The sequence below is a fragment of the Cornus florida genome, unplaced genomic scaffold, assembly GCF_030987335.1.
Source record: "Cornus florida cultivar Cherokee Brave unplaced genomic scaffold, ASM3098733v1 CherokeeBrave_3.0.0_Hap2_Chr03, whole genome shotgun sequence".
In the NCBI taxonomy this organism is placed as follows: domain Eukaryota; kingdom Viridiplantae; phylum Streptophyta; class Magnoliopsida; order Cornales; family Cornaceae; genus Cornus; species Cornus florida.
This window is the reverse complement of record NW_026775573.1, coordinates 54822964-54850180: the sequence shown is the minus strand read 5'-3', so window position 1 is coordinate 54850180 and position 27217 is coordinate 54822964. Positions and strand designations below refer to the sequence as shown.

At 35.9% G+C, this 27217-nt stretch overlaps 1 protein-coding gene across 1 annotated transcript; it reads left to right on the top strand.

Moving 5' to 3' along the window:
• Positions 1-376: 376 nt before the first annotated feature.
• On the top strand, positions 377-27217 carry LOC132300563 (uncharacterized). Its single transcript, XM_059797693.1, has 6 exons — positions 377-741; positions 13416-13488; positions 13573-13666; positions 14920-15036; positions 15135-15192; positions 26583-27217. Exons 1-6 carry the CDS (start codon positions 709-711, stop codon positions 27078-27080), a joined length of 873 nt encoding a protein of 290 aa, XP_059653676.1. The 5' UTR covers positions 377-708; the 3' UTR covers positions 27081-27217.

Below are 27217 nucleotides of genomic sequence, written 5' to 3'. Positions count from 1 at the left end.
AAAATTCATCTGTGAAATTCTGAGAAAACGAAAAGGAAGAAAATGACCGTGTCATTACAGTTATGGAATGAGTTTTAATTCTAATATAATGATCATTCATACCTTAAATTACATACCAAAGAAAGAAAAAAATTTAAAGTTACTTTTCATTCTTTCGCACCAAACCAAATATTGGAGCTAAAACAACAGTTTTGTTAATTATTAACATATATATATATATATATATATATATATATATATATAATTTGCAATGGCGTTTTGCAATTGGGCGGTCTAAACTTTGGGTAACAAGCCTGTCTTCCTGCATCATTACAATAGCATAGGTTGCAGTGATACATTCTTATTATATATATATATAGACAGTCACATACGAGTCTTCATTAAGGAAAACAAAAATATATACTAGCAGTATTATTTTAGTTTTATTCTTTTTTTATTTTATTTAATTAAAGTCGTTATTTTTACTCTATTAATTTCTCTGTCAAACTCGTACGGCTCGATATGCTGATGCAGGCCAAATTTCCGTGTAAATACTATCGGATCTGAAATGGGTTTTCTCAATCCTAGATTCTACTTATAATGATAATGATAAGAGCAATGATAGTGTTGTGAATCGATTAGATTTAATATATATATATATAAATTTTGGCTTCTCGTCCTATTACTATTTTTATTTATTTTTGGGAATTATGGCCCAAATCTAACACCATGAGGAAGAAGCTCGGTACTCGTTTCCCTGCTGTAAGTTCCTTTCTGTTCTTCTTCCTCTGCTTCTCTCTTTTGTTATTTATGTGTAAAATAAAACACACACACTTGTAGATACCGATGACTATATGATATTATTTTCCTTGTTTTCTGGTATCAATCAGTTTAAGCTTTCTGATTTGCGCCGATATATGATCTGGGTTACGCTTTTTTTGAACTTGGGAATGGTAATAGTTGGTATGGTTGTGATTGGCGTTTTGGTTTCCTATGGCTAATGTAATACGCTTTTTTTTTTTGGGCGTTTTTGTGGGAATTTGATGGAAACCCTTTGTTAGGGGTTTGAAATGCTATGTTAATCTTGTTATATATTTGTTTTGGAACTTTTTTTGTATACTTTGATGGATGAGCTGACTTTCCCTGTGTAGTCTATTTTAACATGAATCTTCATCTGGGATTATATATCTGCGGTTGGAAGTTTTTGGACTTGTCACCTGATCTATAATGAAGTTGACTTTGTGTATATATCAATATATATGTTGGTGATGTTGCAATTCTAGGCTTGCTATCAAATCGAGGTTTTATGTTTGAAGGAGGCTCCATTCTTCTGCCTCCAGTTTCAGATGCTGTATCTTTGTTCTGGCTTTTGGAGTAGGGTATTTGCTTTTTTGCTGTCTCGAGTACGTGTAGAATTTGCTTCTCAGGATGATTAGAAAGCAGAGAGCAATTAGGAAGTGTTGTTTCATTTAATTCACACCAATACCAAGGTGACCATGCTGTGTTATGTGGGCTCGACCTTCTTATGTGAATGGGATTGATATGATTCTTAGATGCTTAAAATGTTTGCCACTGGGTCAAGGCTTTAAGATCACATCTGGCTGGACTATCAGGTTGCAGATTAGATATTTGTTGATGGCTCGATGCCTCAGTCGACTTCCTATTATGACTCGTTACAATTTCGCTTTTAGTCTAATTCCGCATCCTTTTTTCTTTGATAAGTCTAATTCCGCATCCTTTTTTCTTTGATAAGTCTAATTCCGCATCCTTAAAATACATCTAAGATATGTTGTAGAGTCAGATTCTGATAGTTCCTTCCAATTCTTCTTTCTTAGTTGTACTCCCAGTTAAGTTAATTTGCCGATTTGCCCCCCCCTCCCCCCCTTTCCCCCCCCCCCCCCCCTTTTTTTAGACAATTTGTGGCTGGTCAATTTAATTGGATTACAATAATGTTTGTCCTGGTCTTGAAATGTCCGTGTACAAACTGGAGCTTCAAATACAGCAGTTCAATATTACACTAAAGTTTGGAATGGCTTTCAGATTCTACTGTTACTTTCATAATTTTAGCTTTTACTTTTGGAAAAATATTACTAGAATCATCCTACACAATTGGTATTAAATAGATGCAACAGTCAAGGTCCAATAGAATGTCTATTACCAGGTTCAATTTCCCTTATTCATCTCTTTTTAGATTATTGCCTACCTTAACTTATGCTATAGGCTTCTCTATTGCCTCTTAGGTTTTATGTTGGGTCACCAATTCTTTTCTCAAACTAATGTCACCTTGTAGTGAATTGGTTTCGTGGAACAATGATCTTGAGAGAAAGCCTTTTTATTGGTTTTATCAGTTTGAGCCATTTCAATGATTTTACCTCTTTGGACTTTATTTTTTTGATAAGTACCTCTTTGGACTTATTATTCTATCATTTAACTAGAATTGGTTATTAGCTGTGATGGGATTTCGGATGTGGACAGGAATTAGTTTTGTTCCTTTTACAGAGGGGGAGCTATAAAGTAGATGTTGCCTCAGTATTTATCTACCGAATTATCAAACTGTTTTTGGCAGGGGAGGGTTAAGTCCTGCTTCAAAAGACACTATTAAATCATGAATGCTTGGTATTTACTCACTTTGTTATTTGTACTGGTAGTGGTAGCTTTCTTATTTTTTCGGAGATGATTGATGAGTTTTTTTGTTTGCTAGTAGGATATTTATACTATACCAATGGTGATGTATTCTTGTAAATTAATTATAAGGCTAAGAGGAGCTTCTGAAGAGTATCGCTCATAAAATGTGATGTAGAGCATGCAAACAAGAAAACAGGTAAATCAGGATTTACACATGGAGAGCACTTTAGATTTTAAGTAATGGAAGTTTTGGATTGAGTCAAGTCTTATGTTATGCTAATTTTAGGTTCATTTGCTGCAAGTGTAATCTTATTTATACCTAGAAAATTATCATTAAAAAAAAAAAATGTTAAGACTTATTCAATATGAGCAATGTGCCAGCGGAAGGGGAAAGCCAAAATGAACATGTGTTGAGATAAGAAACAAAGCTATGATAGAGTGTGGTTTAATTGGGGTTATGGTCTTAGTGTAGAATGGAGAAATATGAATCATTTAGCCAATCCTAATGGTTTGACAAGGCTTTTGTTGAGTTGAGTTGCTGATCTTATAGTTTATGAGTCAAGGTGTTGATGCTTCAAGGGTCCTGTTCTCAGTCAAGTTATTGCATCTTTACATGTGGTTTATAGTAGGTCTAGATAGTTGTAATAAAGGTAGGAGAGGCCAATCAACTTATAGATATCTACGTAAAAGTGATCTATTCAAAGAAGAGTTAGGTTTTGGTAATTTGATAGGAGTTCTGGAGCTTTGCTTGATGTGTGATCAGACTTAAAGGTGATCTTAAAGAATTCTAGAGGATACTTTCTTCTTCTCCATTTCTTCCTTGCGTTTACTTCCTATGCTACATGGACTCGGATACGTGTGTTGGGTGCGGTAAGTACACGAATTGGATATGTCAAATCTCCAAACAAAAGGACACATAGACATTGCAAAATATTTATATTATTTAATATTTTTATGTTATGTTGTGCGTCAAATAATGTCTTTATGTAACATAGTATGCAATATTGGCATTTCACTCATTTTGAAGCAATAATATAATAAAATTGCATTATTGGACATGGTTTTTAGGTGCATGTCCAACCAAATGTATTGGATACACATCCCATACCCATATCCGAGCAATGTGTATCGGACACGAGTACTTCACCTACTATTGAAGAGTCCATGCAACACAGTTTACTTCCTATAAGCTATTACTTCCCAATCCACTACAAACCCTAGGACCTCTCTTTTACCATTAAAAACCTTAAAGGTACAAGCTTTACATATCTTAGCCACCACAAAACCATTTGTAGGCCTCATTATTTTGAGTTTCCTTGTGCTGCCCTACATCAAAATGCCAGTCTTGACATGTATGCTTATGAAAATATATGCTGGTCATTTATGTTGGTCTCTTTGTCGGGGCAGACTTGCAGTTTTGTGCATACTCTGATAATCTCATGATCTGCCAATCGTAATAGGTTTGGTTTCTGGTTTAGGTGATTTATTTGGTTTTTGTCGTCTCATGGTTTATATTATATTGTTATACTTCTTATCTTTTGTACTTTTTTCACTATGGATGGATTTTTCTAGTTTATCCAGAATATTTGAAAAAGAAATTGCGGAGCCTCCATTAAATGGGTTGGTTTTTGGTGTAGAACCTGTAGGTATTTAATTGGTTTTTTAGTGGTGTTAGTGGGCTATACTTTGTATTATTTATTTATTTAAACCTTTTTGAGAAGTATGCAAGGGTTCCTGTTTTTTGCTTGTTTTGTATAGCTAGTGAAGTTTTTCTGGTTTTCACTCAAATATCAAAAGAAGAAAAACAATGTATGTGGAGCCCGCTGCCTACTCTTGTGTGTCTTTTCTTAAAGTTTGATTCGTTTTGCTATTGCATTTCCACCATTTACTGAAGTAAAGCATACACTGGGCAGTTGCCTTGCTTGTGTTCAGTTGCCTGCATTCAGGCTTAGAGGGGCAATAGTGGAAAGTTAGTATATTGATGCCTGCATTTAATCAGATCTGAATACAGAGAATAAGTGCTGCTAACAGTCAACTTTGAGTTTTATTTGAACATATAAATAATTTTTAGTCTTGTGTAAAAATCTTTTAAGTTGGATTAGTCTAAGGAAGAAATATACATGTCAATAATGGAACTAGAAAGGAAAGGAGTAAAAAAGGAGAATTGATTAGCACCTTAATTTAAGTTTTCCAGGCTAGTACTTTTTTAAGTTTTTTGTTCCCAATTGTGGATTTGGTTGTAGAATGAGATGGTTGTTTAGAGTTACTGAAAGCCATTAATTCAAGTCTAGCCTGATATTGATTACCATTGGCTTGGTCAGAAGGTAGATAGGGGTTCAATGTCATGATGGAATTAAGGGAGGAGGGTTCTGTGTCAAATCAAGTGGGTAGAGTTGTGGAGTACATAAGCATTTGATTGTTTAAAAGAGTGAGGGTTGGGAGAATTTGATCTTGAGCACATAATATTTCTACCTCTAGAATTATTACTGAAGATCCCTATTCCTTTATTGGACAATTTATTTTTGAACATCCCTATTACCAGGGTAGTTTATCCAGATTTGAATGTTAATGCTTGCAATACTTGGGTCTATTAAAAAAAGTGGGAATTTGACCTTTGAGTATCTTGCAGTTAGAAATGCTTTTAGCATTATGGTTTGGGTGGTTGTGGTGGAAATGTTGAAGCTTAGGGGAGTGTAGGGTGAGGTTTTGATTGGAAGGTTGAAGCATTAAAAGGGAACAAGTAGTACTAATGGACAATTTGATGTTTACAGTTTTATGAGGGCTGGGGTGGTTAAATGTTTTTGGTACTGTCTGGGGCGGGGGTGGGAAATGCGGCTGTTGAAGCCTCATAAAGGAAGCTGGCAGCTAACCATTTGTGGTTTTTTCCAATGCAATTAAATGGTGGTTCTCTTTGCAACTGATATAATTTTGGTTTTGGAGTTTTTTAGGTGGTAAGCAACAATTTTTAGGGGTTCTCTCATAGTGTAATTATTTTCCATTTAGTCATTCATTGTTAAAAAAATGGCTGAGGGAGGTGGCACTATTTTTTTAAACCTTGAGGCCTTTGTATATATAGTTGAGATGAAATCTTGAGTTTCCAGCTTAGATAATTGAATGTAAAGATGAAAAGGAAAATTTTGGGTTGAGTGTTTGAAAAGGAAGGGAGGAAAACAGAATTTTCAAAATAGAGGTATTAAAGTGGTGTGCGTTATATATATATATAAAAAAAATATAATATAATATATATATGGCTATTTTCTATCTTGTGCCAGAAGCTGTCAACTGGACCTGATTTCCCTTGTTTCTGTCACTTACCCAAAAAAAAAAAAAAAAAAAAGCCCTTGTTTCTGTCAATAGCTTGGTTCTATTTAGTGTTTTCCAAAGAATTGCTTTATAGTTCTACCTACTAATACAAGTCTCATTACCCCAATGGGGTGGAACCATTGGTTCAGAACTGTCTGGTAAGTTGGAGGTCCTGGATTTGATTCCCCACCCTTGATCTAACCTTACAGTATTGTCTTTATATTAAAATTGGAATGTGGCATTGGGGCTTATCACATGTCCAAAGGGGAGTAGTCCCACCCGAAGGGTTGGTTCTGAAGGACAATACTGACACCCGCTCTAATATATTAGGGTTCACTATGCCCTTGACTAGACCTAGAGGGAGAGTAAATAGTTAATAAAAATTCAGTTAACTGTTTCAAACTAAATTATAATTCTTAACTAACTTTAATATAAAATTAATTTCAACTAACAAGCAAATATATATTAAAAATCAGTAGAGTGCAATATAAAGTAAACATGTCACACAAGAACATCAACTCTTAAGTTGTGTGACTAAGAAAAGACTTTTCAAATAGAATTATAATGGAGTTAGAAATTCAAATTTGAGTAAGTAACTAAACTCAACAAGTCTTTTTCCCAACTAATTGGGATCAGCTACATATTAACAAAAAAATTTCATTCATTTCTATCCAAGGCCATGGCCTCAATCAAACCACATGATACCTTATCCTTCCTTGCTAACTCTACCACTTTCAATCTGGTCTTCCCCTTCTTCTAACATTACCCTCAATTTAGACCATGTCACTCATCCTAATTTGTGCACTTAATGGTCTTGTTTGTATGCTTCCAAATAATCTTAATCGATTTTGTCTCATTTTACCTCCAATTGGTGCTACTTCAACCATTTTACTAATGTACTCAATTCTAAAGTTTTTCTTTTCTTGTTTTCCGGCACATCCATCTCAACATTCACATTTCCACCACTGATTTTATGCATATGTTGTTTCTTAGCTGCCAACATTTAGTCCCATAAAGAACACCTGGTCTAATAGCTGTTGTATAGAATTTCCCTTTCAATCTTAACTTGATATGCCGATCACACAACATATGGGATGCACTCCTCCATTTAACCCATACTGCCAATTCATTATGAATAATGAGTCTTAATAACAAAAATGTGCACTTTTTTGTACCTTTTGATCTTAAATCTTCACTGCCTCTCTATTTGTACTTTTAGATTTACTGAAATTACACTTCATTATTCAGTTTAATTCTCGCTTATCTTATACCCTTTTAATTCTAAAGCTTCCCTCCAAACCTCCAAATTTAGCACTTCCTCTAGTTTCATCAATGTTTTTGACAAGTTCCTCTAGTTTCATCAATTAAAACAGTATAATCATCAAATAACATACACCATGAAATTTCATCTTAAATGTGTTTTGTCACCTAATCCATAATTAATTACGGCAAAAAGGTATGGTCTTAATGTTCACCCATGATGTAAGCCTACAGGAATTCCAAATTCACTAATTTTTCCCATAATCGTTCTAACTATAGTCACATATCTATAATACACATCCTTTATTGTGTCAATGTATCTTTTTGTGATTCATTTCTTTTCTAAAACCCCCCTTATTAGATCTACAGGTAATTAGGTACTTTATCACAGGTTTTCTCTAAATCAATGAAAACCATGTGAAGATCTTTTTTATTCTCTCTGTATTTTTTCATTAGTCTCCTCAAGATGTAAATGGCCTCCATCGTTGACCTCCTTGACATGAATCCAAATTGATTTTTCGACCCTTAACTTTCTCGTCTTTCAATCACTATCTCCCCAAGTTTCATGGTACAACTCATAAATTTAATTTCATGATAATGAGTTGTATTATGTTCCTTTATTTTTATATATTGCTAAAATATTTTTGCATGTCAAACATTTTTTTTTAGTTATTATTATCTTATTCAACAATTTTGATAGCGAAGACATGTCATCATCCCCCACACACTTAAATACCTCAATCGGAATGCAGTCTGGTCCTAAAGCCCTTCCTAAATTCATTTTTCTTAATGCATCTTCAACCTCGCACTCTTTGATCCTATGGAAAAAGATGTTATCCCTAAGGGTACTATATTCTTCTAAGCTCAAACTACCCAGATGATTTTCATTTAATGACTTCTCAAATTAACTATTCCATCTTTCCAGGGCCGGCACAATTTATAGGTGTGTTAGGTGGCCGACTAAGGCCATGTTTGGGGAAGGCCCAATTACATCTTCTTCTCTTTTTTTTTTTTTTTACTTTCCTTTCTTTTTTCTTTCCGCCCCCCCCCCCCCCCCCCAATAACTTCAAATTTTGTGTGTGAGCATCAGTATAAGTTTTTTAATTGAATGTACAGCCCGGTTTTTATGTGGATCAATTTAAATAATGTCATGTTTTTCCCATCTAGGTTCTTACTTAATAAAGATAGTTATGAATCTATCAAATTTATTTGATTTGAAAAAAAGTATATTCTCAAATTCAACTACATGAAGTTGCAATTAATAGAATTCAAAAAATCATTAGTTATCTCTCTTATAACTTTACTTGTGTTACTACAGGTTATTGAGATAATTTCAAATACTTTCCAGTACCCTTAAGAATGTCAAGAAATAAAAATAATAATAAAAATAATAGTTAATACTTTCTTCATTGTATTCGATTAAACAAAGAAAAGTGAGATCTTCAAGCGAGTTGATATTGAAAGCTGAAAACTTTCAATAGATTTAATGATTCTTAAGATTCCTCCCCATAACCATAAGGAGTTAAACCCGTGCACTTTCGAATGACAAGAATTGCAATTATTATTATTCAAAAAATAATTAGTTATCTTTTTTGTAAACTTTACTTGTGTTTCTACAGGTTATTGAGATAGTTTTTAAATAATTTCCATTATCCTCGAGAATGTTTTAAAATAAAAAATAAAAAATGATACTAGTGTATTATGATCCAATCAATGTTCTAGTGGTTGGTCAGTTTTTGGATGGGCATGGTGTATGATTTGTGTTAGTTTAATTGTCTCTATATATGTGTGATTTTTGTGAATTAGTGTCTATAATTATTATTTTTAGTGTAGTGGTGTTTGGCTAGACAAGAGTGAGAGCTCAGATGTGTTATAGTTTGTGCAAATATGTGGAGGGAGTGATGAAAAATGTCTTAATATAATGAGTCTACGAGGTGATGTACGTAAGATGTCATGATGGTAAATGGAACTTACCCAAAGAAAAAAGGTAAAAAAAAAAAAAAAAGAAAAAAAAAAGAAGAACTTGACATGGTAAAAGTGACATGGAGGTTGTGGTTTTGGAGGCCTAGTTCAAAATTTTCACCTTTGGCCTCCAATTATTTTGTGCCAACCCTGCATCTTTCTTTAATGTGTATTTTGCGCCGACCCTACATCTTTTTTTTTGAACCCTTAAATCCTCACTCTTGATGCATTTAATATGTATAAAATCTCTTGTTTTCTTCTTCCTTAGTTTAGCTAGTTTGTATATATCACTTTCTTTATCTTTTGCGCCTAATTTAGAAGAGAAATGACCATGTGCTCTATATATGGCCTCTGACTACTTTTTTAACTTTCTTTTAACAATTTTGTATTTTTCAAAGGTTTCTCTATTTTTAGTTTTTGCCAAATTTGATAGTATTCCCATTTTGTTTTTACGATGTTTTTGACTTGTTCATTCCACCACCAAGTTCTCTTAGATAACGGTCCTATTCCTTTTGATTCGCTGAAGGCATCTTTTGATATTATTTTATTACATTCAGTCATTCTATTCCATATTAAGTTTGTTTCATCTTCTATATTCTATTTTACTTCTTTTAGCATCATATTTTTAAATAATTCTAATTTTTCCGTCTTGAAATCTACCTCTTTGTTCTTGGCTTTATATTCTATTTCTCCTTCTACACTGCCCCTTTATATATACATCTAAAACTCGTAAGCTATGTTGTGATGTTAAATTCTCTCATGGTTAACCTTACAATATTTGCTTGTTAATCGATTTGTCTTTTTAGTTAGAAAGTAGTCGATTTGGCTCATATTTGATCCACTTGTAAAGGTTATTAAATGTTTTTCTTTTCAGAATTGGTATTTCCAATTATTAGATTTTATGCCACTGCAAAGTCTAAGATGGTCTCCCTAACATCATTTCTATTTCCAAATCCTTGTCAACCACTATTTCATACCCTCCACAATCTTTTCCTACATGACCATTAAATTCTCCTCCTATGTATAATTTTTCTCCTTTGGGTATCCTTTTTAATTAACTCATCCATATGCTCCCAAGGTTGTGCTTTAATGTGTTCATCCAGTCCTACTTAGGGTGCATAGACGGTCACTATATTAACTATATTTTCTCCTAATTCAAGTTTTACTAATATTATCTTCTTTTCAAATAACAATTACGATTTCTTTTAAATTATTATCAATGATTTTCCCTACTCCATTTCTATGTCTATCTTTTCCAGTGTAATAAAGTTTGTATCATGTGTTCTCAATTTCTCTAGTTTTTCCTCCTACCCACTTAATTCCTTGTAGACATTCACATACTATATTAACCTTCCTTCTAGTCATAGTGTCCACCAACTCCATTCCTTGTTCTGGCAATGTTCTTATATTCCAAGGCCTTATCCTAAGTCTACAATTTGGTCTAACTTCTTTACTCGTGCTAGTCTAGGAAAGCATGCTAACCCTTACCTACTCTTTATCACACCCGGGCGCTGATTCGTCTCCACTTTCCTATTTTACGAAGTATACGGAAGCTCATGCAATGTGTCGCTTAAGGGGAACACCTTAGCATTTGCTCGTATATTCTTTGGTTTGAGTTGGTAAGTAATGGCTAGCGGTTCATTTTGGTTTTCTATCGTTTCATTCTACTCCAGTGACGAACCACGGGTTGATTTGAGTTTCCTATCGGTACATTTCTTCACAGTGCCTTGCCAACTGGAACATTTTGAAGACCTTTCTCGTTCAAGCCTGATTCTAATTGCTTCCTTTTGGTACATTTTCCAAAGTATTTTCTATGTGAATTAGGATAATTTTGTGCACATCTTGGACATTAGTTTGACTCTATACTCGGGTTGGATACACAATACTCAAACATGGTTTTGGGTTATGTGTCTGATGCTTGGTTGGACATGCGCCTAAAAAATATATCAAATAATTCAATTTTATTATACACTGTTGTTTCAAAATGAGTGAAATGTTTATACTAAACACTAATTCAATATTATTGTTTCATATATATATTTGCAGTCATTCTATTTTATCATAATTCAAATTCCCGTTTATGTTTTCTTTTTCTTATCGATGAATAGCTAGATCTCTTTACTTGTATGACTGATTTAGGTGCTGTATCATCTCAAACTATGAGTCGTCTTGTTTCCTCTAGTCATTTAGTAATATTTTTTCCTTTTGGTTCTTTTTTGGTAATAACTTTTTTGATGTTTTTCCAGAAGTTTTTTCTAATGTTACATAGGCTTTTTAAAAATACTTTCTTTTTCTTTTTGTCACGTAGGTTAGATGACAAAATGCTTATATATCTGAAAATTATGTTTTGGAGGATTTGAATTTTGAAGAATTTTGTTGCATATGCTGCATTGTTTTGGAAAATTTATTGTTCTGGGCCCAGAACGCAGTGATAGTGTTCAATACTAAAAGTGGCAGTGGTAATTTAGTGACCTGGTTACTTGGTCATGTTTACTATTATTAGTTTCATAGAACTTAGGTTGGTAAATTTTGTAGATCAAAACTGGAGTCTTGTAACTTTTGTTTTTGATTTCTAGTTTAGACTAGAAATTTCAAAAGAAAGTTAGTGTTAGTTGTTATCTCTTGCGTATAGTTAAAGAAAAAAGTCAAGCTACATACAAGGGTAAATGTGTAATCTTCTACACCAAGGGTAAAAAGGTAATTTAGCACTTCGATGCACTCACCTAATCGGGATTCATGCATATATTCAGTAGGGTTTCTAGTGACACTCAATTTGATTTCAATCATAAAATACCTTTTGATATGCATATAAGTGTTTCTGGAAACTTCCTTTAAGAAGTTTTCCAAGTATAAAACTACAGTAGACTTCAATCAATTGAGCTATTGATCGAGGGTCATTGGAGTTGTTTTGATCGATCAACCAGCTCCTGGTCAATCAAGCAGTGCAAAAATTTCAGTTTTCCTTTTTAATTTAAACACTAAAAACCTTGATGATATCTTTGATCTTTTGGATGTTATTGGTCCTTATGTCTGTTTTCTTCTTGTATTAGGGACGCGTTCCCCTTTTGAACGCTTTTCTAATATACTTTTTACTTATCAAAAAAAAAAAAAAATTGTTTTTTTTCAAACACTAAAAACCCTACTCTCTATAAACTTCTACTTTGCCTATATAAATACTGCTCTTAGGCGGACTTTAATATACCGAGAATATTTATCTATAGTATATAGAGAGGGCATATCTGTGAGTTCGAGTGAACATGTTTTTCTTTGCATATCATTCTTAGTAGTGGTGAGTGTTTTATTGAGTGTTGACATCTACCACTGCGGATTTCATCTGAAGAGTTTAACACCATCATCAATTCAGTAAACAAAGATTGAAAGTCTATTGACAAATATTTGTGCTCGAGAAGAGTTTGGTGGATCGATCTGTGTTAAGAGGTGAGTAGGGATTTCTAGGGTTTTGGGAAAAGGTTGTGATATCTCTTCCTCATAGTGGATATGGTTTTGCCTGGACTAGGTCCTGTGGTGTTCTCAATTGGGGGTTTCACGTTTAAAATCTGTGTCCATTGTTTATAACTCTATCTTTTAGTTTTAAGGATGAGGAGGATCCAACGAGCTTACCTTATTATTAGAGAAAGGGGAACGGGGGGTTTATCCATAAGATCCGGTTTTCTAATGCTTCCTAAGGCACTAGGGCAAACTGACCTACCCACTTGAGCCAACCCCTTGGGGTTGAGTCTGGCTTAATTCTTATCTTGAAATTTCATTCTTCTCAATGCTTTTCTTGTTTATTGGATGAATGATTTTTTTTTTTTTTTTTTTTTTCCAAGGCAAGGTTTATTGGATGGTGGATTGAGTAGACTTTAGTTTTTTTTGTTATGATTTGAATTTAACTTTCTAGTAATTTTTTTTTTTAAATTTAAAAAAATGGTTAAAATTAACTAATCCAATCAACAAGACCCATTCAACCCTTGTAGGTCTAGATCACGGCCCTTGCGTGACTCTCCATTAGAGCCTTGGGTTCCAGTCCTACAAACTTTCAACTACTTGCTATACCGTTGTGGCCCATACAATTGTAATTATTTTCTAGAGACCTCAGTATATCCTTAATATGGGAGGTGAGTGCATGGAAAATGATATGGGAAGCTTGATGCTTGCTTTCATGGTAAACGAGAAAGGATAAATACATTTAAATTTGTATTTCTTCATGTATTATGTTTTCTTAGTGAATGAAGTCTTTCTTAATTTATCCTTGTTTTCTAATGGGAAATATTATTACTTGTCAGGCTCGGATTAAAAAGATAATGCAAGCTGATGAGGATGTTGGAAAGATTGCCATGGCAGTGCCTGTTTTAGTTTGTGAGTACTATTACTGGTTAATCTTTTAGCCTTTAGAGTTTGTTGGTATAAATCTTATGAGCTCTTATCATTTCCAAAATGCAGCTAAAGCATTGGAATTATTTTTGCAAGACCTTTGTGATCGTACGTATGATATAACCCTTCAGAGAGGAGCAAAGACTGTTAGTTCCTTGCATTTGTAAGTGAATTTTATACAACTCTTTATTGTTTTGGCTAATTAATGTGGTTCAATTAAAAATTGAGGTAGTGTGCGCGCCTTAGGACCATTTTTTTCTATGATTTGTAATCTTTCACTTTCATTCTTTCTCATGATTTTATTGTAATGCCAACTGGTCTAAACATCTTTTTTTTTTTTTTTTCAAAAAATAAAATTGTATTAATACTTCATCAGCTAGTTTAGATTTCCTATTTGAGCATCTTATTTTCAGAATTACATTTAACAAATTTCGTTTTGATTTCTGTAGTAGAATTTTCTGCTAAAAATTTAATTTTGAGAGTGCCTTTGCCAACATGTTTTTTGTTTTTTATAAAAATGAAGGTTCATATGTTTCTATAAATCGTTTTCTATGTTAAATCTGTCTATTTTTTTCTTGTAATAACAGTGTTGGCCTAATATAATTTCCCAACAATTATGAATTACTTTAGATCATTATCATTTCTATTATTACCTCTGTTTTGCAATTAAACTATACCTCTATTACATTTTTTTCTTGTAATTTTAGTTACTTTTTCACTCTTCCCTTCATTCTTATATCAAATATATTTGATCTGGTTGATTTGGACATACTATTTGATGTGTGTGGATCAAGTGTAGAACAATAATTGCCATGCCAAGACATTGTTTGATCAGAAGTACACATGTTAGCATGCCTGGGAGAATATCTAGCACCCTGATCATGCCATTTCAGCAAAAGTACCATACATGCTGAAAAAAACATGTGAAAGAGTAGTTTTAACAAGTTAATTGTGTAGGCTTTATTTTTTCCCCTCAAGATATATATATATATATATATAACTACACTTTCAAAGTGCAAGGGATAGAATATTCACTCGGTGGTTTCTTCCATACCTTGCGACTTTTCGCTCATAGTGGTGTGATCTATTAATGGTTCTATGTGAGAAAAAAAAATATAATAATAATAATACCGGATTCCATTTTACTATTAACCCTTGCTACAAGATAATCCGCTGAACAAGTTAAACTGAGAAATGTTGTTTCTTACATTGCAATCCTGTTCATTTTAGCTAGATCTGCGATCTGGTTGCATTCTATTTTGGCCTTTATTTTCTAAAGATGATGTATGTCATGCTTCTCCTTTTCCTTCCATTAATTTGGGGTAATCCTTTTTTTCCACTCTCTTTCTATATATATATATATCTTTATTCCTAATGTTAAATTTGATCCAACAAAGTTCCGTATCTGAACTGCAGAAAACACTGTGTTCAAAGCTATAATGTGTTCGATTTTCTGAGGGAAATTGTTAGCAAGGTTCCTGACTATGGTCATTCTGATGCTGCTTCAGAGGATCGAACCATGCCAAAGAGAAGGTTAGAAAATTTTGTTTATTATACGTTTTTTTCCCTCCCACTCGTTATTTTATCTATACCAACAAATTTGACATAATTCTTTACTTCTATTCTGCCAGAAAAGCTGCAGGAGATGACTTGAATGATAGTGACGAAGAGTCAAAGAGGAGTAGGATTGTAAGTTACCCTTCCTCAAGAGTTTCTAGAATAGACTATGCCACTTTAGTTATTTGGAAAGCTTTTGACATCCATTGATCATTACATATTCTTTGTAAATAGCGTTTAGTGGGAATTTATTTCTTTCTATTTAAAAGAAAAACAAAAAAACAAGTTTTTTGAAATCCACCTCCATTTATGAAAAAAAATAAAAAATTAAATAAAGGTATTTAAGAATCCAGTAAATGAAGTCATTTCTAAAAATGTTTGTTCATAACTTGTTTACCGTTGGATGTCTCCATTGTCTATAGTCATCTTGGAACTTACTGCAAGAAAAATACGATTTTGTATCACTTCATCTTGCGTTCCACTCTCTTACTATCCTAAGTTGAGTTTGGAACTGTGATGCATCTTTTAGAATAAATGACAAAAAATGGCTGCGCTAAATCTATTTTTAGCTGTCCACGCCTTTAATAAAAATTTAACTGTGGAAACCATAGCTTGTCCACTTGATTCTTCTGTTTTGTCAACAAGGTTGGTTTTCAAGTTCACCCCTAACCCACCTAGCCCAACAAAGGGGTTCACCCATAAACCAATACCAGGCTCCTGCCTTCCACAAAGGTTAGTTTGACAGTCAAATTGCTTGAAACTAATAATCTAAAATTTGCTATATGTTTTGAGTGATTTATCACTTAAATGTGCTCCTAATCATTGATGTCATATAAATAATCCTGTTAACTACTTTTTAGGTCATGTTGGCAAATTTCATGAATCACAACTAGTCTCTGTAATTTTGTTCTTCTTTTGGGTTTAGTTAGATTTTGAATGTTAGTGTCATGGTAGTTACCTTTTGGTCATTGTTGAAGAAGTATATTCAAGCTTCTACCAAGGATAAAAGCATTTTTTCTACACCAAGGGTATAAAGGTAATGTGACACTCTAATGCACTAACCAAAATTAGGGTTCATGCATTAGGGTTTTTGAGATTTCTTGTTTTGATTTGGACATTTCTATTTGATAAGCATATAAAAGTGTTCTTGGTAACTTCTTATTCAAAAATTTTATTACTATAAATCAGCAATAGGTTTTGTATCGATTAATCAATCTGCTCCCCGATTGACGAGCTGTCCAAGTTTTCAGTTTCATTTTCAAATTAAAACACTGAAAAACAAAAACCCTACTCTTTCTATACTAATATTTTGCCTATACTTGCTTATCATTCCAAATATATATATATATATATATATATATATATATATATATATATATATATATTTTTTTTTTTTTGATACGTAAATTGTATTAAAAGCGTTCAAAAGGGGAACATATATATATATATATTACCTATAAATATACTACTCTAGTCAAATCACAAACACAAACAGAACATAGAAAGAGATATTTTTTTGATCATCAATTGCGTTAGAATCAGTGAGTGTGTTCCTAGATTGTTAACTACATCATTGTTGCGGAACTAAATTGAGATGTCCAACACCAACAACAATCTATTCAACGGAGACTGTGCCGGACGATTAGTTGTTGGACATTGAATCACTGGTTGGAGAAGAAGATTCTTAAGGAGCGAAGTTTGTTGAGCAGACTGTACCTGAGGACTAGAGTGGAGAGTTTGGTGGATTGATTTGTGTAGGAGGTAACTAGGGGTTCTAGGGTTTGGAAACTTTAACCCAGTTGTAAATTTTGCTCTCATAGTGGCTTTAGTTTGCCTAGACAAGGTCCCTTAGTTTTTTTCCAGTTCGGTTTTTAATGTATTGTCCATATTTTATGCTTTATTGCTTAAAATTTTATTGCATGATTGATTGACATGATGGATTGAATAGTGTTTTTCTTATATATATTTACTTACAATTTGAAATTGAAATTTCGGTAATTTAATTAAAAATTCAAGATTTAGTTAAAATTAGTTAAACTAGCGCAAGACCTGTTCACTCCCCATCTAGGTCTAGATCATGGACCTTGCGCAACTCTACATTAGATTGCACTGACTCGTACTATTATCTTTAATACGAAGAAAAGAAAATTCGGAAGATAGTAATGTTTACGAAAATTATATATTTGTATCTAATATTTATTCCTCCATATCTAACATTCATCATTTATTTTTTCTTTTTGATAATGTACTTTGAAATCTAAGCTATCTAACTCTTGATATCACCTGTTCCTTTAGATGCTATGGAAGCACTAACATTCAAAATTGGATTTTGTGAAGATAATATATATATTATAACTTAAAATATGTGATTTCATTGCACCGATGCATATCATAAAATTACTAGCTTCATAAACATTTTACTTCAAGGAAGTTTTGTTTATGTTCTTAGAAATAAATGATAAAGCAATCGAACTTACAACACAACCTTACCACATGTTTGAGATTCTCATCTCCTATTAGGGTTTTTTTTTTGGTGATAAGTAAAGATATATTAACAAACACGCTCAAAGTGGAGCGAACCCTTAACAAAGCAAACAAAACAAAGGGGAGCGAACCCTTAACAAAGCAAACAAAACAAAAACGCAAACGCATCAATACAACGGTAAATTGTCAACAAAATCCAAAAAACTATCTACAGATGGCAAGAATAAAGATATTCACCTTGATAACCCACACCGATGACTCCTGTCCTTTGAAAGATCTCTTATTCCTCTCATGCCACAACCCCCACCAAATACAAAGAGGAGCAACCCTCCACGCCTTCCTAACCCAACTTTCCACTCGGCTCCCTCTCCAAGCTTCTAACATATCCATCGTGTTACTTGACACTACCCATTCCACCCCAAAAACATTCAGCATCAGACTCCAAACATCCGCTGCCACTCTACAATGCAGCAAGAGATGATTAACCGATTCCCCCGCCTTCTTACACATGCAACACCAATTAACTATTATTTGGCGTCTTTTTCTGAGATTATCCAAAGTAAGAATGCTGCCTAGCACCGCTGTCCGCATGAAAAAAGCCACCTTTATTGGAGCTGAAGTCCTCCAAACAGCCTTCCAAGGGAACCCGTTGCTTATCGAATTCATAAGACTTTTTTTTTTTTTTTTTTTTGATAAGTAAAAATATATTAGAAAAACGTTCAAAAGGGGAACGCATCCTTAATACAAGAGAAAAGATCTAAGGACCAATAGAATCCAAGAGATCAAAGAAATCATCAATCGAGGAGCATGTACTTCCTCTAACATAAAAGAATAAAGAACGAAGAATATGAATTTTTAAATTAGCTAAGGACGATTCTTTTCCTTCAAAGGATCTGTTATTTCTCTCACGCCACAAACACCACCAGACACAATGAGGAACAATCTTCCAATAAGCACGAGCTTGTTTCTTAACAGGACAGCTTTTCCAAGCGTTAATCAACTGAGAAGAGTTCTTAGGCATTACCCAAAAAATGCCGAAAATGCTGAAAATAAAACTCCAACAACCAAACGCCACAGGACAATGCAAAAGAATATGATCCACGGATTCACTATCGTCTTTGCATAAACAACACCAATTAACAATGATGTTGCCTCTCTTTCTCAAATTGTCCAAAGTCAAAATCTTCCCCAATGTAGCTGTCCAAGCGAAGAACGCGATTCGAAGAGGGGCTTTAGAGCACCACACGGACTTCCAAGGAAACTCGGAACCAACGAAATTGGATAAATGAATAAACATAGAGCGGACATCATACCGACCATGAGCCAAAGGAACCCACAAAATATCATCACACCCTCTGCCAATATCCTTCTGCCTATACAAAATATCCAAAAAAGCAGAAACTTCCTCCATTTCCCAATCCTGAAAAGACCACCTAAACCGCACATCCCACGTAACTCCATTGTTATCAAGATGATAACAATCAATCACGAAAACATGCTTATTAGTTGCAATGCTATAAACCCTAGGAAATGAGTGTGAAAGCAACTGGTCGCCACACCAAAGATCCTCCCAAAAACGAACATGCCTGCCATTACGAACTTTGAATCTAATAAGAGTAGAGAAAACATCCCATCCCTTCCGAATAAATTTCCACAAACCAACGCCTCCCGTAATAGTAACTGGAAGAGATGACCAACCCCCACTCCCCTCACCAAAACGACACGAGACAACTCTTCTCCACTGACGATGTCGTTCCCTTCCAAATCGCCATAACCACTTTCCTAAGAGAGCACGATTAAAAGGAACAATTTTTCGAATGCCGAACCCTCCGAATCTCAATGGTTGGCAAACTTGATCCCAATTAACAAGATGATACTTAAACTCCTCTCCCCTTCCACCCCACAGAAAATCCCTCTGAATTTTTTCAATTCTATCAGCAACAGAACATGGAATTTGAAACAAAGACAAAAAATAGGTAGGAAGGGATGAAAGAGTACTCTTTATAAGTGTGACTTTCCCACCCTTAGATAGATACTGCTTTTTCCATCCTGCTAATCTTTTCTCATATCTATTAATCACTGAGTCCCAATTCCCAACCAGAGTAGAAGAAACTTTCAAAGGCAATCCTAAATAAGGAAGAGGAAAAGAACCAACTCCGCACCCTAAAACAGCAGCTAAGGAGGAAATATCTGGAACATCCCCCACTGGAACAAGCACACTCTTTCCGACATTAATCTTAAGCCCAGAAACTGCTTGGAAGCAAGTAAGAGTGCACCTCAGATATCTGAGTTGAGAAATATCAGCATCACAAAATACCAAAGTATCATCAGCAAATAAAAGATGGGAAATCTGGATCTGATGATCAACATCTCTGCCAACTCTGAACCCCCTAATGTAACCCAAATCTTCCGCTTTTCTCATTAATCTAGTCAGACCTTCCATAACGATGAGAAAAAGAAAAGAAGATAATGGATCACCTTGTCGCAGACCACGTGAGCTAGCAAAAAAACCCGCAGGAGAGCCATTCACAAGAACAGAAAACATAACTGATGAGATACAAGTGTCAATCCATTTTATCCATCTATCACCAAATCCCATCCTCCGAAGAAGATACAAAACAAACTTCCAATTAACATGATCATAAGCTTTCTCGATATCAAGCTTACACAAAACGCCAGGAACCCCGCTTCTTAATCTAGAGTCAACACATTCCCCAGCAATAAGAACAGAATCCAAAATCTGCCTTCCACCAACAAAAGCGTTCTGCGATTCTGAGATAAGACCATCCAACACTTTACTCATCCTGGAAACAAGAACCTTGGCAATAAGCTTATACATACATCCGATTAAGCTAATTGGCCGAAAATCCTTGATATCAGATGCACCGCCCTTTTTAGGGATGAGAGCAATAAAAGATGCATTCAAAGATTTTTCAAATGTGCCATGAGAATAAAAATCCTGAAAAGTACTCATCACCTCCTCTCGCACCACCTCCCAACTCTCCTTAAAAAAGCGCATAGTAAATCCGTCTGGCCCTGGTGCTTTGTCCCCGTTGCAACTAGAAAGTGCCTTAAGCACTTCCTCTTCCGTGAATGGAATCTCAATACTATCCCTATCCATCGCAGAAATAGTATTAAATGGAAGACCATCTAGAGTAGGTCTTCGATCCAAAGTTTCAGTGTAAAGCTGCTGGTAAAAAGAAGCAATTCCTCCGCGCACATCTTCTTCTCTCCACAAATCAAAACCATTAACCCGAATACTTCCGATATGATTACACCTTCTGTGAGCATTGGCCAGTCTATGAAAGAATTTTGTATTCCGATCACCATCTTTTAACCACAAAGCCCGAGACTTTTGACGCCACGAAATCTCCTCCATATGAGCAATCTCAGCAAAAACCGCTTTACAAGAGGCTCTTTGAGAGCGTAAAGACTCCCTACTCTGTCCCACCTCAGCTAAACGATCAAGCTCAGCAATATCAGCAAGGGCTCTATTCTTTTTCCATTCAAGATTCCCAAAAACTTCTTTATTCCATCTCTTAAGCTCAGTTTTAAGAAACTGAAGCTTTCTAGCTAACACAAAACTAGCAGAGCCTGTGAAAGACCCTTTTTGCCACCAAGACTGAACCTTCCCTTGAAAGTCTTCAGATCTAAGCCACATGTTTTCGAATCTGAAAGGAGTGCGTCTAGACCTCAAACCACCACAATCCAAAACAAGAGGTACATGATCAGATGTGACTCTAACCAACACAGCCTGAGAGACATCCCGGAAATGCTCTTCCCAAGCCCCAGAAATCAGGAAACGATCCAATCGAGAAAAAGTAACCGGTTCCCTACCATTAGACCAAGTAAAAGCCGCTCCTTCCAACGGAAGATCGATAAGAAAATTATTGTCAATAAATTCTGAAAACATGGTCATTTCTGAAGACCACCTACCTCCTGTGGATCTCTCAAATGGGGATTTAACAGAGTTAAAATCCCCACCTAAGCACCAAGGCAATGACCATAAGTCCTTAACAAAGCAAAGCTCTTCCCACAGGACTGGTTTATCACTATCAGTAACAGGCCCATACACACCTGAAAACGTCCATTTGAAATTGTCTTCTTCCATCTGAAACATGCATGACACCGAGAAAATACCCTTCCAACAGTTCAAACTTGACAACCATCTACGATCCCACATGAGGAGAATACCACCTGAAGTGCCTGTTGCATTTAAAACTTCAAAGTCCACAAACCTACATCCCCAAAGACTCCTGACAATCTCAGTAGTAATATCAGCCAATTTAGTTTCTTGTAAGCAGACAACATGAGCACTCCACTTCCTCAAAGCGACCTTGATAACTCTTCTTCTTTTCGGGTCATTAAGACCACGAACATTCCATGTTATAAGTCGTAGCTTCATGAAGAACCAAAAACAATCAATTCACCTCCTCCCCTTTTACCACTCCTGGTTCTCCCCCTTTCTTTGGTCGACCCATTCTTTCCATCGTAGTTAACACAAGAAATCAAATTCTTCACTTCCTGTTCGCCTTTCCGATGTGAATTTCTGACTTTGACTTCTTTTGTGTCACGAATAGGTTCACTGCTACCATTTCCTGCAATAATTTCGTGGAGAATACACAGGGTTTGTTCCTCATAACCTTCTGCAGAGACACCCAAAGCTTCACTAACTGCTCCAACATTCTCGATGACCCATTCCATGCCCAGATCAGTGGTTGTCTCCAAACAATCAGGCCGCACAACAGCCAAAGGTTCCATAAAGTCCACTTCATCGTGAACAGGATCTGTCCCGGAAAAAGATACGTTAAAAGGGTGCTGCTGAAGAGCAACATCAACCTCTCCTTCCTGTAAAATCCCCTCTAGTTCCGAAGCATTAACTTCTTTGGATGGGATTACTGAAAACTCCTCATGCTCAGATGAAAAATTGCTCAAACCTTTAACTGAAGTAAATAGCCGAAGCTCTTTAAGCAAAGCTACGGCTGAATCATTATTCAATTTGAAATGCAAATCTTTTCCAACACAAACTGTCACTCCATTGAAAAAACCCACTCTCGGTAGTAACCTTTGAGACGTCTAACTCTGATTTAGAAGTCGAAATCCCAATGATACTTCTCTGTTGACCCGAAACATTCTCAACAACATTCCTGTCGCTAGCCACTTCACCCGAAGAAGGAGAAGAAGTAGAAAGAGTGTTGAGAGAAAGATTAGGACTCAAACCTGGAGAAGAAGTGCGAGAACGTGCGACCCATTTCTGCTTTTCATTCCGAGTCCACCGAGATCCATGGAGTCCGACGTTCGTCAATCTCCTCTCGGATTTCATCCAAATATTAGAGGGTTTGGTATGGGCTTGTGATTCATTAGGACCAGGTTTGATGTTTGTAAGTGAGATAGATAATGAGTTAGGCCCTTTTCGTACCTTTCTAATAGGCCCAGACTTGAGAGGCCCAGTTTGGAGTTGCCCAGTTTGACCAAATCTTAGTGGCCCTTTCTGTAGTCTTCTTCTAACAGGCCCAGAACCCAAATACGCTCTGTAAGGTTGAGATTGAATGAGCCCATGATTATCAGGCCCAAATTTCCTAACCTGTCTTGATAACTTATGGCCCAAAGTAAAACCTTTATCAGCCCGAAAATAATCCTTCCCTACCTTATCTTCAAGAGATAAGGATAAAGCTGAATCTGAAGGGGTAGCCCACCGTTCACCACGTGTACACCGGTGTTGCTCATCAACGACGCGTTTGCTCGGCGTGTGAATCTCACCTCGTCGTCTACCTCCAATAAACTTCACCTTTTGCTGAATTTCACGATCCTTCAGCCACTGTTGAATTTCGAGAATCCCTTCTTCACCTTTGCTAAGCAGCTCGTTCCATTTTTCTTCCGACATAAGATGAGATCCGTCACTGCCTTCAAGACTTTCCGTTGAAGGAACAAGCTCCGGCGAAATTTCTTCCCAAATCGCGACCTTGTAGCAGAAAGTGTCGTCGTTGATATACACAAACTTTGGACAATCACGACCAACTCGTACTATTATCCGAACGCTTTCAGCATCCCTGGTCTCATCCGCGTCAGATCTGACATAACCACCACAAAGTTCTCCCACTTCGACGAACAGAGCATGGCACCATAAATGTAATGGAAGTCCAAACAACCGGATTTGCTTGAGACCTTGATCACTGAGAACGCCACGGCAACCAACACGAAAGGACCACACATCGATCGTCAAAGTTGCAGAACCCCATTGTCTTCGCCCTTCTTTCAACACACGTTTGGCCTCTGCCTGAGAAGGAAACCGGAAAAGAAGCATTGAATCGGATAACGATGAAACCCCCACTCCACAAGTCGTATTCCAAGCCCTCGCTGCCCATTCTTTCACGCGATCGCAACTCCCCACTTCCTTGTCAAATTTTCCTACCAAACAAGAGGAGAGAACAGATATCCTTCCTCTGACGGATTCCCCGTCGATATACAACGACGGACCGCGATGAGGAACCGCCGACTTCACATCTCCCCCAAGCGAAATTCTTGGTAACCTTGCGATGTCCAGAAAAGATTTCATTCCAAACAACCAAAACACAGTCCAATTCGACTTAGTAAACTTACCATTCATAAGACTTTTATAAAACAGACTCACCTTAAACACCCCTCTAGAGTCCCCCTTCCACACCATCTCATCCCTTCCTTCCCCCTCCACCACTCGACTATAAATTAATCCCATTGATTCGGTAAACTCCAACAACTCCCAATCATTAAAATTTATGCAAAATCTCACACCCCAACTAGCTTTCCCATTCTCTAACCTAAAATAATCTGCCACCACCGCATGCTTCACCTCAACCATCCTATAAAGTCTAGGAAACCTACAAGCCAATGCCATATCCCCACAGCAAACATCCATCCAAAACCTCACAAAACTACCATCCCTAACTCGAAACCGTATCCGCTTAGAGAATTCGTCCCACCCCCTCCTAATACCTTTCCATGACCCCATACCTGCTGATGCATTCACACCTCTGGACACCCAACCTCCCTCTTCTTCCCCAAACCGACAAGCAATAACACGCCCTCAAAACACGGACCTTTCTTTACGTATTATCTCATTATTGAAGTAGTTTGATTTCATTTGAGTTTTCACATCAACATTCGGACCGAATTACAATCTATTGTCACATTTGTAGTCCATCAAACCTTTTCGAAAATAACCGAAGTGTACTCCCAATCGTTTTGGTCTCCATGACCTTTTTCTTCGTCCTGTCACATGTACATTGAAAATCTTTAGTCAATTCTCTTGTTTAAATTTTGGTGGCTATTGACATTAGTCCACACTATAACACATCAAGGCAAGTAATGTTGTCAACACGTGTGTACATGACATGCCATCTACAAATGTTATAATGTTCATATATACATATTATTTGAGTAGCTTTTGTTCGCATAATCTATGTCGGTGGAGTTCGTTTCAGTAACCTGTATCTTTGAATCACATAGTGCAATGATGGCACATCTGGAGCAACAATAAATTTGTTACAAGCATATAAACATATTGTCTGAGTGAGTTTCAACACATTAGTTATGGATGGTGTGGGCCCAATTGCCTACCTTCGAAGGATGGGAGTCCTTCCACTATTCTGACTCTACAATAGATTGTTGACAAGTCTTGCTTTACTATTTGGATTGCTCCAGTAATTCCGATAATCTCCTATCTTTTCCTTCCATCTATCCCTCTCTCTTTCTTTTCTCTTCCTTTCTCTCTACATTCTCTCACTAAATTGGTGGCCCAAAACCGGTGGAGGGGCCCCAGTGCATGGAGCCCTTCTGTTACGTGTCTTTTTATTTCTTGACATCTGGTCATGCTTGATCAATTGAGCACACTTTGATTAGTTAAAGTCCACTATCCTTGACCGGTTCAAGTCCACTATCTATGATTAGAGGGATGGGGTTCCTTTGCCAACTGTCTTTTATTTTTTGACATCTGGCCATGGTTGATTGATCGAGGGCATTTCAATCAATTGAAGTCTGCTATCCTCGATCCAAGTTCACTTAGTCACATCAATGAGATGTGTCTGACACGCCCGTCCACGTTTGAGCAATCGAACTAAGTCCTAATTTTCCCTAAAATGATGATCTTGTCCCTGATTTCTAACCCATTTGTAGTTTTGGTTGCTTGATATCAATTTGAGTGTAATTTTAAAGCAATTGAGGGTTTTTAATGATCCCTATTCTTGGGAAAATTTTCTGGAATGTTACAGTCTATCGATGAAATTTAGACTCAATTGTCTTTTGTTACTACATGATCAAAATCAAGCCAATTTTAAGGTAGAATTGGTTCAATTATGATTGAATCTGATGAAACTTGTTACATCTATACTTATAAATAAAAAATAAAAATTATATTTATGTTTTTTTTTTAGATAATATTGTGATTTTAACAAATATCGAAGTATATTTAGTTATTTTGGATTTGAATCACTATCCAGATATGGATCAAATTTGGATATGCTAATTATTATCAAATTCGAAATAGTACATGATTGTTTAGGATGCTCTGGGTTTTGCTAATTTTGGTCTGACCAGTTAAATTCGGGCCATTAATTGTCCTGCTTCAGTGTAATTACTATTCAAGAAGGGTGAGATTTTGACCATTTCAGTGAAGCTGAGGATGCAAGTAAATGACATCCAATTTTGCTCACTGAATATGATTTTTCTGAAGAAGAGGGAAAAGATAAAAAAACAAAAAAGAGCATATGAATGCTTTAATTTAATTTCAAGGCACTAATAAGGGAATTATCTTTTAACTGTTTTAGCGCAATAAACTTTAAACTGATTTGTCCTAGAAACGGCAGCAAGCAGTCAAGTTTTGCAGGTGGTGTATTCTTTATGCAATGAGAAGTTGTCACGTAAATGATTGATGTTATGTGAAACATGTCTGTTTTGTTTAGATCTCATCTAAAAATTGTGCCAAAAATGTTACATTGATTGTGTTATAGTTTAGGAGTGCAATTCTTTTAATTAATAGGAGAACGTATTTCACTTCACCGCAGCATCTGATCAACAATGCTAGCAGCAGTGGCAGGGGAAGAGGTAGGGGCAGAGGAAGAGGCCGTGGCAGGGGCATTCGACTGCCAGACAGAGAGTCTTCTCTTCATGAGGTTGAATCTGTCCCTTGCACATCCATTCAGCATTGCAGCAAACCAAACCCAAGTCCACAACTGCTGGTGGATAACAATTCAAAGGAATCATTAGAGGAGAATATTGATGTTGGCGATGGTGCCAATCCAGCGGTTCAAAGTTCCATCGTGAATGCTGCCAATCCAGCGGTTCAAAGTTCCATTCTAAATGCGGATTTAGATGTGAATGCAGATAGAACAGCCACAGCAGTAGTGGCCTGTGCCTCATCAGAGGGGCCTACCGAGGTTAATACCGAAGAGTGTCGTGACTGGTCACTTTCGGAAATGGACAGAATGGCCATTGACCCTCTTCATCTTGCACATCTCAATTCAAGGTTGGATGAGGATGAGGAAAACTATGACGAAGAATAATAACTAACCATGATTTGAAGTTTGTGCTAGTAGAATGCAAATTGTTGGATCGGATTAGCAAGAAGCTTATGGAGACCATGACACGTCTACAAGGCACGAGGATCGCTTAGTCCCCATAGTTTTTTTTTTTTTTTTTT

Coding starts and splice junctions, on each gene's coding strand:
- LOC132300563 (XM_059797693.1), top strand. CDS start 709: ATGAGGAAGAAGCTCGGTACTCGTTTCCCTGCT. Junction 742..13,415: donor TCGGTACTCGTTTCCCTGCT/GTAAGTTCCTTT, acceptor ATTACTTGTCAG/GCTCGGATTAAAAAGATAAT. Junction 13,489..13,572: donor GGCAGTGCCTGTTTTAGTTT/GTGAGTACTATT, acceptor TCCAAAATGCAG/CTAAAGCATTGGAATTATTT.